General features: G+C 35.2%; 1 protein-coding gene across 3 annotated transcripts in view; it reads left to right on the forward strand.

Moving 5' to 3' along the window:
• The window catches only part of HERPUD2 (HERPUD family member 2), a 56,298-nt gene that overhangs the window by 18,127 nt on the left and 19,592 nt on the right, over positions 1-18,579 (forward strand). For all 3 annotated transcript variants that reach the window (XM_007981626.3, XM_007981627.3, XM_038004829.2), the window contains 3 exons: positions 3,541-3,618; positions 6,341-6,454; positions 9,047-9,201. In XM_007981626.3, coding sequence (XP_007979817.1) covers positions 3,541-3,618; positions 6,341-6,454; positions 9,047-9,201 — 347 coding nt within the window. The remainder of the gene's footprint in view (positions 1-3,540; positions 3,619-6,340; positions 6,455-9,046; positions 9,202-18,579) is intronic.

Consider the following 18,579-nt stretch of genomic DNA (forward strand, 5'->3'; position numbering starts at 1 on the left):
TAGTAGGATAAAACAAATAAGTACATTTGCTAATGGCATGTATTTATTAATGTCATTAGCAAGAAGGATTTTCAGGGTGAGAAGATACAAATAAAATGAGTGAATACTATTTAATTGGAAATGTCACAATGAACTCAGGATTTAAGTTTCTCTTTATAAAAATATGTTATTTTCTAGCTCTGCTTACTGAAGAAGTAATGACAAGTAAAAATCAGTACTCGTAGCTCCTAGATTTTGGTCTTTAGATACCATTTCCCATTAAAATGAATCATGAATCCTGGAGCAATGGCTGATTCCAGGTCTGGGGCATGAAATGTGTAAGATGAACTTCTGGGGCATTTTGTGCCTGAGAGCAAGGAAGCTACTATTAGAGATGACAGAGGTCATGTTAAAATGCAGGAGCTACCTTGTAGGGACTCCAACTGGTCAAAAATGATGCAATTTGAGGTCCCCCTTGTCAAAAGTCCTCTTGTCATACAAAAAGGAATTGGAATCTGATCAGCCCTCTAGATCTAACTACATTGTACAGGAACTACAGGAACATGCTGAGCAATACCAGGAGGATACAGTTTGCCTAATCAGACTGGAAAGTTCTATGAGACGAACAATTTCTTGAACACGTAAATAGCCTGGGAAAAATTTTTTAAAAATAGAAACTTAAAAGATTAAAAGAGGCATAACAGCCAAATTTTGTGTGTGAACCTTATTTGGATTCCGATTCAAATCATCTTTAAAAAACATTTTTCAGCAAGTGGGAAGAGTTGAGCTGCACTGGATATTACATATTAAGGAATTATTTGTTGAATGTAGTAACATTATGGTTATTATAAAACTTACTGAATTTGTACAGGTGAAAAGAAATGATGTATTGCTTTGAAATACAGTACTCAGCTGGGTACAGTGGCATATATCTGGAGTCCCAGCTATTCCAGAGGCTGAGGCGGGAGGATTACTTGAGCCCAGGAGTTCGGGGCTGTAGTGTGTACCATGATCGCACCTGTGAATAGCCACTGCACTTCAGCCTGGAAAACAGAGTGAGACCCCGTCTCTCTCTTTTTTTTTTTTTTAAAAAAAGATTAAAATGCAGTATTCTCTTTGAAGAAAGAAAAAAAGAAGTGAGGGATGGATGAGACAAGAATAGCAGAATTTGGTAGTTGTTGAAGCTGGGTACTTGAGAGTTCTTGAAGATGGTACCTAGGGGTTCATTTTATTCCCTCCACTGTATGTATGTTTGAGAATTTTTATAAAGGAAAAAAATTCACAAAAAGAGACCAATGTCCTTTATGCAGAGTGATGATATGACATAAAAGTATTTATTAAATGTTTGGTCTGGTAAAAAAGTGATAGTTTATGATGACTGTAATACTTACTGAAGAAACTTCTTTAGGTTCCAATTGTAATAAGTACATTATTGAGATTTATAAAGCATTGCATAATTCATTTTGGGCAGGAATTAAATCATTGATTATATATTTAGCATTCAACTTATGGTCATATAGTTGGCCATTCAGTGCCTATAAGGATATAGGAAAAAACAAACTCAGTTTCTCTTATGCTCTCACAACACTCAATACAAAATTCTTCTGTAATGTCTGGTCACCAAAATGTGTGGGGATTTCTCTCCAACAACAAGGAGTTCTGCAGATAATCCTCCAGAGGACACCAGCTGAATGTCCTTTAATTCAGTTTACTTCTGACACTATCTACCTGGAGATAGATTCCACAGGTTGAGGGCTCAATCCCACAAGACTGCCCCCCTTCATATGTGGTCCCAAGCACAGGTTGTGGCCTGTGTTTTTGACCAGCTGTTTATAAATTGGGGTTCCCATGACCCCCTCCTGGGGTTCAATTAATTTGTTAGTGCAGCTCACGGAACTCAAGGAAACATGCTACTTACATTTGCTCACTTATAAAGGATATTATTACAAAGGATACAAATGGAAGAGAGACGCATAGCACGAGGTCTGGGAGAAAGGGCTCAGAGCTTCCATGCCCTTTCTGGGCCCATCCACTCTTGAAGAACTTCGACTCATTCTCCTATGCTGGAGCTCTCAGAACTCTGTCCTTTTGGGTTTTTATGGAAGCTTCGTTAGGTAGGCATGATTGATTAAATCATTGGCCGTTGGTTTATCAACTCAACCTTAAGCCACTCTCCCTTTCTGGAGGTTGGGGGTGGGGGTGGGACTGAAAGTTGCAAACTTCTAATCACTTGGTTGTTCCCCTGGCAACCAGCCCCCATCCTGAGGCAGTGTAGGGTCCCCCAGCCACCAGCTGTCTTATTAGCACACTAAAGATACTCATCTTTCTGAAGATTCCAAGGATTTTAGGAGCTATTTGGCAGAAAACAGCATGAAAACCAAATATATTTTACAATACCACAGTGCTCCTCTCTCTCTGTCTCTATATAAACAGAAACCTTTATATATAAATAATAAACCTTTATATATATATAAAGGTTGTAAGACTTATGATTTTAAAACCTGTGCATTGTATTTGATTGTTTATATATAGGAGTTTGTACATGTGCATTTGAGGAATGGTACACTCCAAAATGCTTCCAGGAGAAACTGGAATATGTGTAATGGTTAAGTATCTTGGAAGGATAGCTATACCTTTGGTGTGTAAGGATGCCTGAACCACAGATCTTAGTATGATAATTTCTATTATGGCTAGTTTTAATATAAGAAGACCCTTTTGTAGTAGCTATGTTGAATACATAATTTTAAAAATTGTTATAGTTGTGGCTTGGATTTGGCATATTTAAGAATTACTGATATGGCTAGTATTTGTTTTGATAAAATGCAAAGAACATTCACCTGTTTTGCAGTTATTAAATAGGCCTTATGTGGAGTATATACAGATGCTTTAATTTTACATAATTTCATATTTTGGTTGCATATAGAGATGGCAACTGACTCTCCATGCACTTGTGTTGATTTTTCTTTAGTCTTGTGTTTTTGAAAAGCTTAACAAAGGTATTTGTGAGAGTGGTAGGAATAATAATTAGAATAGTAAGTAAATTTATAACTAAATCTAAATGGCTCTTGAATTAAAACCAATAAATTGTTCTGCACAATATTAGTAAGAAAGAAGTCATATATTATCTTAGATGAAAAATTGACAAAATAAGGCAAAATGATTCTGATGACCTCGAAATTTTATCCTACTGTTGACTATTAATATACGGCCAACCCCTTTCTCATTTATATAGTCTTGAAGATTTTTTAATGATAGTCATATATGCATTGCATTATAGTTGAAAAGACAGACTTCCAATTTACCTACCCCCCTACCCCGCCAGGATAGTATTAATTATCTGTACTTTATTATAGCTGCAATAGATAAATTACCATTTGCTGAACTCTTAAATGTTTGTTCTTAAGTAGAATTTGGAAAAACAAAAGTTCTTAAATTGTGTCAGTTGTCTGCTTACTTGTGCCTAAAGGGAGTTTTATTTTACCCATAATTAGGCATGTTATTCCCAGCCTTCAATCTGCATAATTAGAAAAGTTTAATTCTTTTCTTTGTCCCATTTCTTAGTTGACGAAGGATCAGAGATTGGTGTATTCGGGCAGACTGCTTCCCGATCATCTGCAGCTGAAAGACATTCTCAGAAAAGTAAGCTTTTCTATCACTATTTGATACCAGATACATTCAGAATGTGAGAGGAGCTATGTTCTGAAATTGTATTCAACCAGTTCAGTTTTTAGATACTTAAAATCAATCCCTTTGGGTAGCATAACAAGTAAAGATAAATTAGAAAGTAACATGACAGTTTCTTGCTAGTTTAGGTAACGGTTCTGTATATTCATCTGATAGTTAAATCTAAAGTAGGATTATGTATTTGTGTTCAGGTATTTGTCATTTTTTGTAAGAAAATGCTATTGACGTCAGTAGTGCAGAAGTAGAATGTTCAGTAGTGGTGACGGATTTTCATTGATAACAATCTTTCCTCTAAATCTCCTTTTTGCCAGCTGCATGATATTTTTATACAAATTGCTTGAGTTGGGAGTTTAATTTCAGGAGGAAATTAACTGGTCCATCAGTTAGCAAACTTTGTGGGTGCTCAGAGCTAAAATATATTTCAATACATTTTTATATTTCAATATTTTCAATAAAATCAGCTTGAAGGCTAGTTATTTTAGTAGTAGCTTTTAGCTCATGTTCGTTTGTGGAATTTATACTTATAGAGCTTTTCAGCATTTGAAATGTTGCTTTTTGTTGGTGAGTATAGCAGAATTGAATTTCTTCTATGTTTTGCCTTAGCTCTTTGACTTAAACTGTTGTTGTGGATATTCCTTATCTAATTTAGAAGATCTGTATCTTCTCCTGTATGTTTATGATCACCTGTGGGAAACTTTAAAAAAAAAATTAGTATATTCCTTCTGCTTAGACAGTTGACATTTTAGCTTTGCCAATGTGACTTCTTGCTGTTATTGGAATTATGTAGTTTCAAATTGCTAACATGGTGCAATACCCACTCCCTCAAAAATAGCGGATTTTGCAGTAGGTTTTTTGTCTTTTTTCTTTCTTTCTTCTTCTTCTTTTTTTTTTTTAAAGACATGCATTATTACCCAAAGCCTATAGTTTATGTTTAGGGTGCACTCTTGTGTTGCACATTCTATGAGTTTTGGCAAATATATAATGACATGTCTCCACCAGTATAGTATCATTTAGAATAGCCCTGAAAACCTCTGTGTTCTGGCTGTCCTTTTTTTTTTTTTTCTTGTTTTTATGCTGGTGCTCAGAAATAAAATATATTTCAATATAGTCCTTTCTGCCATCTGCTCTTTGAAATACAGATATATTAATTATTTTACCCCAAGGATAGCTTAAATCTGCACATGAAGACTTTTTAAAACATTTTTGCTGCCAGAAATGGTTTCAGGCCAGACAACTTACAATAAAAACTGCTTCAGTCAAAGAACTCTTGTGCCCCTATATAAAACATGTTGAGTAATATGTTTATATTTTAAATAGTTCTTTCAACTGTTTTTGTTAAAGTCAATGTACCCCTTTACTTTTTTCAGTTTAAATGCTGCCATTAGCTTTACCTATTTAGTCACAAAATGTTTTATGGAAACATTCCCAAGATAGATATATTCTGTGAATTAATTGTGATTAATAATGACCTTTTGGAACTATGTTTCTAAGAATCAACGTCTTATACTTGTATGCTTGTTAATATTCTGTATTAAGAAGCTAAGGGGGGCATTGAAAATTAGGAGTGTCTTCAACCTCCTTTGCCAGGCATACCTTCTGTCGTGCTGTCTCTAAAGCCTTTCTTTAGCATTCTAACCCTTAGTAACTTCTTCCTCCAAACTCCTAAAGTAATTAAGGTTGGACTTCTCAGTTTCATGCAAAAAAGACTGTTCTCTGTTTCTGTAATTGTGCTGTAGTGCACAAGTCTACTCTCTTAATAATGTCATGAGCCTCTTTAAGGAAGGGCCTGTTATACCCTTTCTTGGATTTGCCTCCAAATTAAGCACAATTACAGGTTCATGATAGGCAAGTGATACATTCTTAGTTTCTAGTAACTTTGTTTCCCTTTCTCATCATTTGGGTATCTTTCTTTCTGCTCCTTTTTCTTTGTCATTCTGTTCTTTTCTTTTTTAAAAACTTGCTGACTCATCCCTCATTGTTCTTTGTCCTCCTTTATTCCTTCTTTCCTTTCCCCATCTTATTTGCTAGCTTTATGTCTAAGTATAAATAAATATGCTCATGATCTCACTAAGCTAAAATGCCAACCCTAATCGTTATTTGTAACATTTTTCTTCAGTCATATTTGTAGGTTTATGGAAAAACATGGGATATTTACAGAATATAGTTTAAATGTGTGCTTTATATCTGCGTATAGGTGTTATAGATGAAAATAGTTTTTGACTCCAAAAAGAGTAAAAAAATCACCTTGCTAAAATTAAGGCAAACGTGATTATGATGAAGTTATTTGAGTTTCTTTTATGGTTGCTAAGCCTCAAGTGATGGAAATATATAAACTGTAAAAAGTTTAAGGTGCTAGATGTTTTCATGCTGAAATGATAGATTGTGCTGATACAACTTTCACAACATTGTTTGCTTTAAGACTGCTTTGTATGAAAAATAATTTTTTAATACAGCAATTAGAGTATTTAGATCATTTTCCAAGTATGGAGAAGATATTGAATTCAAAAGGATCCCAAATAAAATGACAAATTTACCTTCAAATGATAACAATTTATCAGTAATAGAATGGCTAGGCTGTAAAGGGATCTAAGTTTTAAGTATTTCAGTTTAGCTACTGACTTTTTGAACTGTACATTTTGTAGTACTACCCTTTAAATGTAATCTTCTTTAATTTTAGCAAGATGAGTATCATATGGTTCATCTAGTATGTACTTCTCGGACTCCTCCCAGTTCTCCAAAATCCAGCACCAATAGAGAAAGTCGTGAAGCATTGGCATCCAGCAGCAATTCTGTGAGTTGTTTTGGGAGGAGTAAACATTGAACTTTTCTTCTTCTTCATCATCTTCTTCTTATTTTTTTGCCTCTAAAAACCAAATGAAAAACAACAATTGGAGCTTGTGGATTTTGAGATTGCATTTTGAACTAAAGTTAGACATTTTGTAAAGTTTATGATTTTGAAAGGTCTAATACGCAGTGTTATCCCTTGAAGTCTATTCACCATGAGTTATAATTTGCTGTATGGCAGGTCAGTAATAGGTTTCATCTTCAAAGGTTTAATTACTGGAATACTTAGAAAACGGAATTATGTTATGGTTATATAATATAAATTCTTAGGCCAGTGATGTTTCAGAAATATGCCAGGTATTTAAAATAGTATATTTGATTCAAGGTAGATTAAATTGTTTAAAATTTAAGTACCCTAAATCTTCTTGAAGTAGATGACTTGGTCAAGGATTTTGTTTTTTAAAAATGACTGGATTTGGGTGTACCTTCCACCTGCTTGGGGAGGTAATACTTAATGTGCTAATTTTTTTCAGACTTGGGTATTCATTCCTCCATCCTTATTTTTCCATCTGCCTAAAATTGTTTTGGAAATGTTTTGTAATAGTTGACTTTCTCAATTTAGACATTTTCTATAAATTTCAAAGACATTGTCCCCAGTCCTCTTATGTTATTTTTGATTTCCCATAAAGGCTTTCTATGACACCTTTGCAGGTAAGAGGATTGGATGAGTGGAAGCTTGCTTTCAACTTCTTGAGCAGGCAGGGAACTTGTATACTGCTAAGTATGCTTTCCTTGTCAAGAATCCAGCCAAAGCTCGAAAGAGAGCACAAATGACAGGGGTGGGAACTAGTTGAAAGCTCTCTCAATAGATACTAGTTAACTGCTGCTTTAAGAAACTAGCTTCTCCAGTTGCTGTATTTAATTAGTATTCTCTTAATGGTAAGTATTTCCTAGTACCAGCCATGGGAATTTAGCTTACATTAAACTAAATAAAATATGCCTTGTCAAAACACCCAAGGGTCTTTATATGTTTTCTGCCTTGGCATGGAAAGGCACAGACATTGGCATTGGCACAGAGTTTTTTTTTGTAGTTGTTGGACCCAGTTGCATTGCTCCAATTTTTGTTCGGAAACAACCCTCTGACTTTGACTTGTCCAGTGGGTTGCTCAGCCATGATTTTGTATCTTTAGTGTGTATATTTGTTTTTTTCAGAGTGTTATGAAAGCCTGAAAAGTATCAAAGGAATGTTAAGTTGAATTCACCTTAATTTTTCATGGTTCAGAAATTTCAAGGGATTTGAAAATGTTTTAAAGATCTAATCATAAAATAATTGCCTAATAAGGTCAGAAATCATTAGTTCTAGAGAAATTAGGTTGTGCTGCCAAATGACTAGGCTTTTCTTCTAATAATTGTATTAATGAACACCATATTATGATGGCCCATTTAATGAGAAATTTTGCCGAAAAAGCAGCCTTTCCCAGTTTATGTTCCTAAGAATCCAGACTCCTTAGTAAGATATTTGATATCTATTGTGTGTGAAGTAACATTTTAAAGTAAGTTTTTGTTAGTCTTGCAAAAGACTGGTGTGGGCTGTTTTGCAAAGGACTGCTTTGGACCTTTCACATGGCAGGACTTAGCATGGGAGTCATGCAGAAAGACATCCTGTCAATAGGAAGGCAGTACGAGTAAAATACAATTTAACAAACTTGTTAACTGTACCTAGCTTTTTAAAGTGGAAGAACTGTAATTTATGTAAAATGTAATTGTGTTTTAAATGTACATGAAACACTTGACAAACTATTTTTAAACAAATTGGGATGGTCTTCAGGGAGTTATATTGTTTACGGTTACTGAATCCATGAGCACGAGAATAAAAAAATTTGAGCATGAGAATAAAAAAATCCCGATTAACATTTTGATCCTCATAGTTCATTTTGTAAAAAAGTAATATTTGTTGGTGATTTCTATAAACTAATAGAATTTTAGAACTGAAAGGAATCTTGAAAATTTAGTCCAATCTCATTTTCTGTAGGAAAGTGGAGACTCTGAGAGGTTAAGTGAACCTTTAAGGTTATACTTCTTGTTAATGTCAGAGATAACACTAGATTTTAGATCTTTTGATTTCTAGCCTGTTTCTCATTACTTTAAACCAATGTGTTACCAATAGGATGTTGTACAGTACTTGGCACATAGTAACTGTTTAAATGACTCAGTAATTAGTACCATTTATTGAACACTTTATACGTGTTAGGCATCATGAAAGGAGCTTTGTGTGCATTAATTTAATCATGTGAAAAGAGCTTTTTATGCATTAACTTAATCCTTGGAATTTAATACGCTGATTTTGTGTATTATTCTGCTCCTCAGCCATTTCTAGTTGAAAAAATGGAATATTTTAATTTAATTAAGCAGTTTTGATAAGTTTTGACTTATCAAAATTAAAGTACTTATACTGGACACAAGATTTAAAACAGTAAATTTCTGAAATTTAGTTGTTTTGTGGAGGGATTTCATGAATACATTTTTAGTAATGTGCCTGTAATTTTATGATTGTAAAGAACTAAATCTCCTTTTAAAAATTACACATTTTTGTTTGTAGAGTTCAGATCATTCAGGATCAACAACTCCATCATCTAGTCAAGAAATGTTGTCTTTAGCTGCGGGTTCTTCCTCGGAAGGATTGAGGCAGCGTACCCTTCCACAAGCACAAACTGACCAAACACAGAGTCACCAGTTTCCATATGTAATGCAAGGGTAAGTGAAATTGTGGTAGCTATGGAAAGTGATTGGGGCCCCCTAAAAATGAATTCCTTTTGATTTTTACCATAGCCTCTTTGCAGCAATTAAAGTACATTTTAAATTTATTCATATACTTGATTTTATATTTTGAGAACTAGAGGGTTAAGAAGAGCACTGCTTTTGAAACCTGACTGCACATCAGAATCACGTAGGGCAGCGCTTTCAATCTTGAATGTTTGTCCTAATCACTGGGAGACCTTGCTGAGCTTCAGGTTTGTATTCAATAGGTATGATGGGGCCTGAGAATCTGCATTTGTGACAAGCTCCCAGATGATGCTGATGCTTCTGATGTTTAGACCACACTTTGAATAGCAAGGATCTATGTAACTAAATTTTTTTTTTTCCTCAGTCTCATTATAGATCTACTCAATTTAGTCTTCAGGGGAAAGTGGTTGAGTGGAGGTATATTTGGAAGAGTACAGATCCCAGCAATCTGTTTTTAAAAGTTTTTAAAAGTTCCACAAGTGTTTCTGATCAACTTGGTAACAGCTGTGCTAGAGTAAAACCATGATGTATTGCAGGGATATGCTAACTGCTGCATGTTTTCCAGGATCTTTGTTGTATTGATAGTTTTATAAAGCAGTTTTCTTAAGAAGCTTGCCACAGTCACCCTATATTTAGCAATTACAGCAGGCCCTTTGGGTTAGGCACTTCTAGAGGAAATGCAGCCACAGGTAAAGCAGATCAGAGAGTAGGATCTTGGAGAACATGGTTTGGACCAGGGTTGTGTCGAAAGCAGACTGTTTTACTGGGGTATTATTGTTTGTCATTTTTGAGCTAAAGGAAGCTTGAGTAACAGGTAGTGATAATTTCTGTGTTGCATATCAATCCATGGGGCTGCAGTGTGTGTCACTGGTCTGGATCCATGATGATGGAGCAGGAAATGAGAATATGGCTAGGACCTCAGAATTGTAATGTAGGTGATGTAGCCAAGGAGTAGCTATTGACTGCTGTGCTAATAAACAGGATAGCATAAACACTTACGTACTTTTTACTTAGAACTTTTAACTTAATTCAGTTATTAATATAGAAAAACAAAGCTGAATATATAGCAAATAGAAGAGAACTAACTTGTCTAAGATTTCTTGAATGTGAAGCCTTTTCTTTCAAAATAAGTGTTTAGATGAGGCTGGTTGTAGACTTTCATAAAGTACCTGTGAAACTATTTTTGTTTTCAGAAAGTAATTACTATTAATATAAACCAAGATTTATTTGTAAAAAGCAGTGTTCTCAGGGTTTATATTATAGAACAGTAGCTTAAAATACTTCCTATCTTATGACAGTAATTCATTTCCTTTCTTTTTTACAGAGTAAGTTCCTCTCAGTTTTTATAGAGTGATTTTACTTACTTTATTTGGTGGTAGTGGTGGAAGGTGGGATTATAAATAAGCCTGGAAGAGTATATAGTGCCACGTTAATAGTGGTTATCTCTGGATAAAATTTTTAACTCTTTCTCATACTTGTAGTGAATATATTTTGTAATAAACAAATCAAGCTTATAAGATTACAGGTTTTCAGAATAAGACCATAGATACATTGGTAAAAGATTAATACTTTCTCTAAACTAGGCTATTGAGAAAATTAATAAACATAAAAGACAAAAGCATTCAGCTCTTCGAAATATATTAAGCAGATTAGAAAAATCTGAAATAGTGTTTATTTTGCCAAAAGTGAGTGTTAAAGTACTGAACAACAAAGATATTTGAGGTTCACTTAGGGAATCTATTACTAGATGAATAATATTTTATTTTAAATAATGAAGGCAGTATCGCTTAATGATTGTACAGATTCTCAAGCCAGCCTGTCTGGGTTTGAATCTTGTGAATCTGGGTCTGAATTTAGTGACTAGTTTGGGCAAGTCTCTTCTCTACTGTGCTTCAGTTTTCTCATTGTTTGAGGGATAATGGAACTCTTACAGGATTTCTATGTGGTTTAAAAGAGTTAGTGTACATAAAGTGATTAAAACAGTAACTGGCACGTAGTGATGTATTAGCAATTACTTATAAATTCTTTCATCCTCATAAGTGAATGTTATACATTCAGCAAACAAATTTATAAGCATCTCTGTGTATGGTACACTTAAACAGTCGAATGAATGCTTGTGTTAGGTGCCAGAAAATAAGGCTTTATATTTGGAGAGAGTATTTTGTGATTTATGAAGCAATTGATGTGACAGTTCAGTAATTAGGTTATTCAGTTCAACAATGAACATGATTTAACTTATTCTCATAGTTGTCATTTTGTACTAATGAAGACTTTATACTTGTCTTTAGGTAAATTTTATTTAACATAGTCTTAGCCTTAAAATGTGCAAGAGCAGTAATTGAGTGACCTTGAAGAATTCGCTATCAAAATAAAAAAGCTCTGCTCTTTATTTTCAAACTTCAGTGTAGCTTATATTTAGCTATTCTGCATGTGTTGTTTACCACCATGTAGGTTAGTATTCTCAATATTTAGTGAGTGTATTAAAACTGAAAATTGCTCATTTCTGGTCCCTGCTTCCTGAGATTTTGAATCACTAGTTTTGAGATGGCGTTCAGAAGTCTGCCAATCTAACAATATCCTGGGAACCTCACTTTGGGAAATCCTGATGTAGTTGGTTGATTGCCTGCCTAGCTCTTGAGAAAACATGAGAAGGACAAAGCAGTACATCACCTACCACACTATCTGTTCATTTACAAAGTTCCATTTATAAGTCTTGACGGTTTTTAGACTCAGTCTGTTGTGCTGTTTATTTACTCTAGCAATTACTGGCTGGTTTATAAAACACTCAGTTTTGTACACTCAGTTTTTCCTGCTGAAATATTAACAGCCTTGTTTTATAACAAATCTGAAAAGCTACTTATTGTACCCATCTATATTGTCTGTTTTGTTAGAATTTATTTTTAAAATTGTTATTTGCACATATTTATGGAGTTCATGTGATGATCATTACACATGCATAGAATGTGTAATGATTAAGTCAGGGCATTTATGGTATCCATCATCTGGAGTATTTATCATTTCTGTGTGTTGGTAACTTTTCAAATCTGCCCTTCTAGCTGTTTTGAAATTTACAACATTGTTGCTAACTGTAGTCAGCCTACTCTGCTATATTTATACCTATTAACCAACTTCTTATCTTCCCTTCATCACCTCACCCCCACCACTCCCAGCACCCTTCCTAGCCCCTTGTGTCTATCAGTCTACTCTACCTCCATGAGATGAATTTATTTAGCTTCCATATATGAGTGAGAATATGAAATACTTGTTTTTCTGGCCTAGGTTATTTCACATAACATAATGACCTCCAGTGCCATTTGTGTTGCTGCAAATGACAGGATTTCATTCTCTTTTATGGTGAAATAGTATTCTATTGTGTATATGTAGCACATTTTATTTATCCATTTGCCCATTAACGAACACTTAGATTGATTCCGTCTTTGCTATTCTGAACAGTGCTGTAGTAAACATGGGAGTGCAGGTATCTTTGACATACGTTTCCTTTGGATAAATAGCCAGCCAGTAGTAGGATTGCTGGATCATATGGCAGTTTTATGTGTAGTATGTTTTTTTTTTTTTTTTTTTGAGAGAGAGTCTTGCTCTGTTGCCCAGGCTGGAGTGCAGCAGTATGATCATACTCCTGGGCTCAAGCGGTTCTCCCACTTCGGCCTCCCAAAGTACTAGAATTACAGGTATGAGCTACCACATCCAAACTGTGTTTAGTTTTTTGATAAATCTCCATACTGTTTTTCCATAGTGGCTGTACTAATTTACATTCCCACCAACAGTGTATGAGGTCCTTTTTCTCCCCATCCTAGCCAGCATCTATTGTTTTTTGTCTTTTTAATAATAGCCATTCTAACACGGGTAAAATTAAATTTCATTGTGATTTTGATTTGCATTTCCCTACTGAGTCATGTTGAGCATTTTTTTTCAGATACCTGTTGGCCATTGTATGTCTTCCTTGAGAAATAGCTATTCATGTCCTTTGCCTACTTTTTAATGGGATTATTTGTTTTATTAACTGTAAGAAAAGTTGTATGAGTTCTTTATATATTCTACATATTAGTTCCTTGTCAGCTGAATAGTTTGCAGGTATTTTCACCCATTCAGCAGTTGCCTCTTCACTCTGTTTATTGCTTCCTTTGCTATGCTTTTATGCTTTTTAGTTTAATATAGTCTCATTTGTCTAGTTTTGTTTCTGTCATCTGTGTTCTAGATGTCTTAGCCATAAAATCTTTGATGAGACCTATATCCTGAAGTGTTTCCCCTGTTTTCTTTCAGTAGTTTCATATTTCAGGTCTTAAGTTTAAGTCTTTAATCTGTCTTGAGTTGAATTTTTTATATGGTGAGAGAAAGGAGTTCAGTTTTATTCTTTTGCATATGGCTAGCCAATTTTTCCAGTGCCATTTATCGAAGGGAGGGTGTTCTTTCCCCACTGTATGTTCTTGACACCTTTGTTGAAAATTGGTTGGCTTTTTGAGAAACATTTAGAAAAAAGAAAAAAGGAACTACATGGATTTATTTCTGGCTTCTCTGTTATGTTCCTTTGGTCTTCTGTGTCTATTTTTATACCAATACCATGCTATTTTGGTTACTATAGCCTTGTAATATATTTTCAAGCCGAATAGCGTGGTGCCTTCAGCTTTGTTCTTTTGTTCAGGATTACTTTCACTGTTCAGGCTCCTTTTTTGTTCTTTATGAATTTTAGGATTTTTTTTCTAATTCTGTGAAAAATGGCATTGGTATTTTCACTGAATTTATAGATTGCTTTGAGCAATATGGTAATTTTAGTGATATGAGCTCTTCTGATTCATGAGCATAGGGTGTCTTTCCATTTGCTTATATCCTCTTCAATTTCTTTCATTAGTCTTTTATAGTTTTCCTTATAGATGTCTTTAACCTACTTGGTTAAATTTATTCCTAAGTATTTTATTGTGTGTGTGTGTTTTTTTTTTTTTTTTTTTTTTTTGGTAGCTATTGTAAGTGGGATTGTTTTCTCGATTTTTTTTTCTTTCTTTTTTTATTTTTATTTTTTCGAGATGAAGTTTTGCTCTTGTTGCCCAGTCTGGAGTGCAGTGGCACAATCTCAGCTCACTGCAACCTCTGTCTCTCTGGTTCAAGCAATTCTCCTGCCTCAGCCTCCCAAGTAAGTGGGATTACAGGTGTCTGCCATCGTGCCGGGCTAATTTTTTGTAGTTTTAGTAGAGAGGGAGTTTCACCATTATGACCAGGCTGGTCTCGATCTCCTGACTTCAGGTTATCTGCCTGCCTTGGCCTCCCAAAGTGCCGGGATTTACAGGCGTGAACCACCACACCCGGCTCGATTTCTTTCTTAACTAGTTTGTTTTTGGTGTGTAGAAATGTTACTGATTTTTGTATTTTGATTTTGTGTCCTGTAACTTTCCAAATCTAAGAGTTTATTGGTGGAGTCTTTATCTACAAAGAGGGATGGTTTGACTTCCTCTTTTCCAATTGGACTGCGTTTTCTTACTTTCTGTGGCCTGATGGCTCTGGCTAGGACTCCCAGTACTGTGTTGAAAAAGACTGGTGAAAGTGGGGATCTTTGTCTTTTTCCAGCTCTTAGAGAAAAGGCTTTCAGATTTACTTATTCAGTATGGTGTTAGCTGTGGGTTTGTTATATATGGTCTTTTTCATGTTGAGATGTTCTGTCTATGCCTAGGTTTGTTGAGAGCTTTTATTATGAAGGGATGTTGAGATGATCATATGGTTTTAGTCCTTCATTCTGTTAATGTGATGTATCATGTTTATTGATTTGCATATATAGAATCATTCTTGCATCCCTGGGGTAAATCCCATTTGGTGATGATGTATTCTCTTTTTGATGTGCTGTTGAATTTGGTTTGCTGTATTTTGTTGAGAATTTTTGTGTCTATGTTCATGGCTGACCTGTAGTTTTTTGTTGTTTTTGTTGTGTCCTTCTCTGGTTTTGGTATCAGGGTAATGCCTTGTAGAATTCCCTCCTCTTCAGTGTTTTGGAATGGTTTGAGGAGAATTGGTGTTAGTTCTTCTTTATAAGATTGGTCAAGGCTGGGCACAGTGGCTTATGCCTGTAATCTCAGCACATTGGGAGGCTGAGGTGGGTGGATCGCTTGAGGCCAGAAGTTTTGAGACCAGCCTTGCCAACATTGTGAAACCCTGTCTCTGCTAATGCAAAAATTAGCTGGGCGTCATGGTGCATTCGGGAGGCTGAGGCAGGAGAATCGCTTGAACCCAGGAGGTGGAGATTGCAGTGAGCTGAGATTGTGTCACTGCACTTCAGCCTGGGCAACAGAATGAGACTCTGTCTCAAATAAATAAATAAATACATAATAACCACAAAAATTAGCTGGGCGTGGTGGTGTATGCCTGTAATCCCAGCTGTTCAGGTAGCTGAAGCATGAGAATCACTTGGACCCAGGAGGTGGAGGTTGCAGTCAGCCAAGATTGCGCCACTGCACTCCAGCCTGGGCAACAGAGCATGACTCTGTCTTAAAACAAAAAACAAACAAACAAAAAAACAGTTTTGCTCAAATTTGGCAGTGAAGCCATCCAATCCTGGGCTTTTCTTTGTTGGGAGATTTTCTTTTTATTATTACTGATTCAATCTCATTACTCATTATTGGTCTGTTCAGGTTTTTCTCTTTCTTCCTGATTCAATCTTGGCAGGCTGTGTGTGTCTAAGAATTTATCCATTTTCTCTAGATTTTCTAGTGTATTAGTGTGCAGTTGTACATAATAGCTTGATTATTTCTCTTTTGTATTTCTGTGGTATCAATTGTAATGTTTCGTTTTTCATATCTGACTTTATTTATATGGGTCTTTTTGTTTTCTTGGTTACCTAGATAGTGGTTTATTGATTTTATCTTTTAAAAAAACCAAGTTTTTATTTTGTTGATCTTTTGTATTTTTTTTCAGTCTATCCTGATTTTTATTATTTCTTTCCCTCTACTAATTTTGGGTTAGGTTGTTCTTGCTTTTCTAGTTCTTTGAGGTGTATTGTTGGATTGTTTATTTGAAATCTTTCTACTTTTTTGGTGTGAGCATTTATTACTATAAACATCTCTCTTTGTCGTATTCCATAGGTTTTGGTATATTGTTTTTTGACTTTCATTTGTTTCGAGAACTTTTTGTTGTTTTAGAGATGGTCTCACTTTGTTGACCAGGCTGGAGTGTGGTGGTGTGATCCTAGCTCACTGCAGAACTCCTGGGCTGAAACAATCCTTCTGCCTCAGCTTCCTGAGTAGCTGGGATTACAGGCACATGCCACTACACACCACAAACATTTTTTTATCTCCTCTTTAATTTCTTCTTTGTCCCAATGGTCATTTAGGAGCATATTGTTTAATTTTAATGTATTTTGTACAGTTTCCAAAGTTTCTCTTGTTACTGATTTCTAGTGTTATTCCATTGTGGTCATAAAAGATACTTGATATGATTTTGATTTTTAAAAATTTGTTGAGACTTGTTCTGTGGCCTAACATACGGTCTGTTCTGGAGAATGGTCCATGGGCTGATGAGAAGAGTGTATTCTGTACCTGTTGGATGAAATGTTCTGTAAATGTCTGTTATACCCATTTGGTCTAAAGTGCAGTTTGAATCCAGTGTTTCTTTGTTAATTTTCTATCTAGATGATCTGTGTAATGCTGAGAGTCAGGTGTTGATGTCCTTAGCACTTATTGTATTGGATTCTGTCCCTCCCTTTAGGTCTGATCATATTTTCTTGATAGAGCTGAGTGGTCTGTTGTTGGGTTCATATATGTTTAGAATTGTTACATCTTTTTTGTTGAATTGATCCCTTTATCATTATATAATGACCTTCTTTGTTGTTACTATTTTTAAATTCAAGTCTGTTTTATCTGTTATAAGGATAGATGTTCTTGTTTGCTTTTGATTTTTGTTCACTTAGAATATCTTTTTGCATCCCTTGCTTTCAGTCTGTGTCTTTACAGATGAGATGAATTTCTTGTAGGCAGCATATGGTTGGATCATTTTAAAAAATTCTTCAGCCCCTCTGTATAAGTGGAAAGTTTAATTCATTTTTATTCAGAATTATTATTGATATGACAGGGCTTATTCCTGTCATTTTAGTAATTGATTTCTGGTTTTTGTGTAGCATTTATTCTTTTCTTTCTCTAATATTGTTTTTCATTGTAGTTGGTGGTTTTCTGTAGTGATGACATTTAAATTATTTCTCTTTTTTATTTGTGTATTTGCTCTACCAGTGGGTTTTATATTTTGATGTGTTTCCTTCCAGGTATAGGGCTCCCTTGATTATTTCTTGGAGGGCCGGCCTGGTGGTGATGGGTTCCTTCAGCTTTTACTTGTCTGGGAAAGACTTTATTTCTCCTTCATTTATGAATGATAACTTTGCTGGGAATAGTATCCTTGGCAGAGAGGTTCCTTCTTTTCCTTCCTTTTCTCCCTTCTCTGCTTTCCCTTCCCCTCCCTCCTTCTCTTCCCTCCCTTCCTCCCTCCCTCTCCTTCCTTTTCTTTCTTTCCTTCCTTTCTTTCCTTCCTGCCTTTCTTTCCTTTTTTCCTTTCTTTTTCTCTCTTTCTTTCTTCACTTCAAATATATCTGCTTATTCTCTCCTGGCCTGTAAGGTTACTGAGAAATCTGCTGGTAGTCTGCTGGGGGTTCTAAGCATTAAGTGACTGGATGCTTTTCTCTTGCTATTTTTAGAATTCTCTCTTTGACTTTGACAGTTTTACTATAATGTGCTGTGGAGAAGACCTTTTTGAATTGTATCTATTTGAGGATTGTTGGGTGAGGTGTCAGAGCCCTGGCACCAGGAAGTGGTCAACTCACAGGTTGGTTAAAAGAATTTACTGACAACAGTACAGGTTTGAAAAAGGAAACTTTATTAGAAAGGAAGGATGCTGCAAAATGGTGCAGTGGAGTGCCTCAGTGAGAGGACTGAGCGCACCGTGGTGGATTTTCCTTAGGAGCATTTATAGACTTTAAGACAGTAGCTTAGGGTTGTAAAATTAGTTTCAGCATGGCATTCCAGAGATGTATAGAAATTTTAGTTACTTATAAAAATTGAAAGAAGCCTGGAATCAGATGCTGACTTTAGATACTAGGGAGGTTTGATTACCTCTAAATTCCCCAGATAAGGAGTCTTGCCTCTGGATGGCCTGTTTGATGGTCACCAGGTAGTCTTTGCTCCCTTCTAAATTGCTCAGATAAGAAGTTTTTATCTCCGGGCCTGTTCAGTGGTCACCAGGTGATTTTCACTCTTCTCAGGTACTTTTTAATGATATCAGTGTCTTTGGTAAATTTCTCATTTATATCCTGAATTGTTTTTCAGATTTTTAAATATTGTTTATCTGAATTCTCTTGTATTGTGC

The sequence above is a fragment of the Chlorocebus sabaeus genome, chromosome 21 (genome assembly GCF_047675955.1).
Source record: "Chlorocebus sabaeus isolate Y175 chromosome 21, mChlSab1.0.hap1, whole genome shotgun sequence".
NCBI lineage: Eukaryota > Metazoa > Chordata > Mammalia > Primates > Cercopithecidae > Chlorocebus > Chlorocebus sabaeus.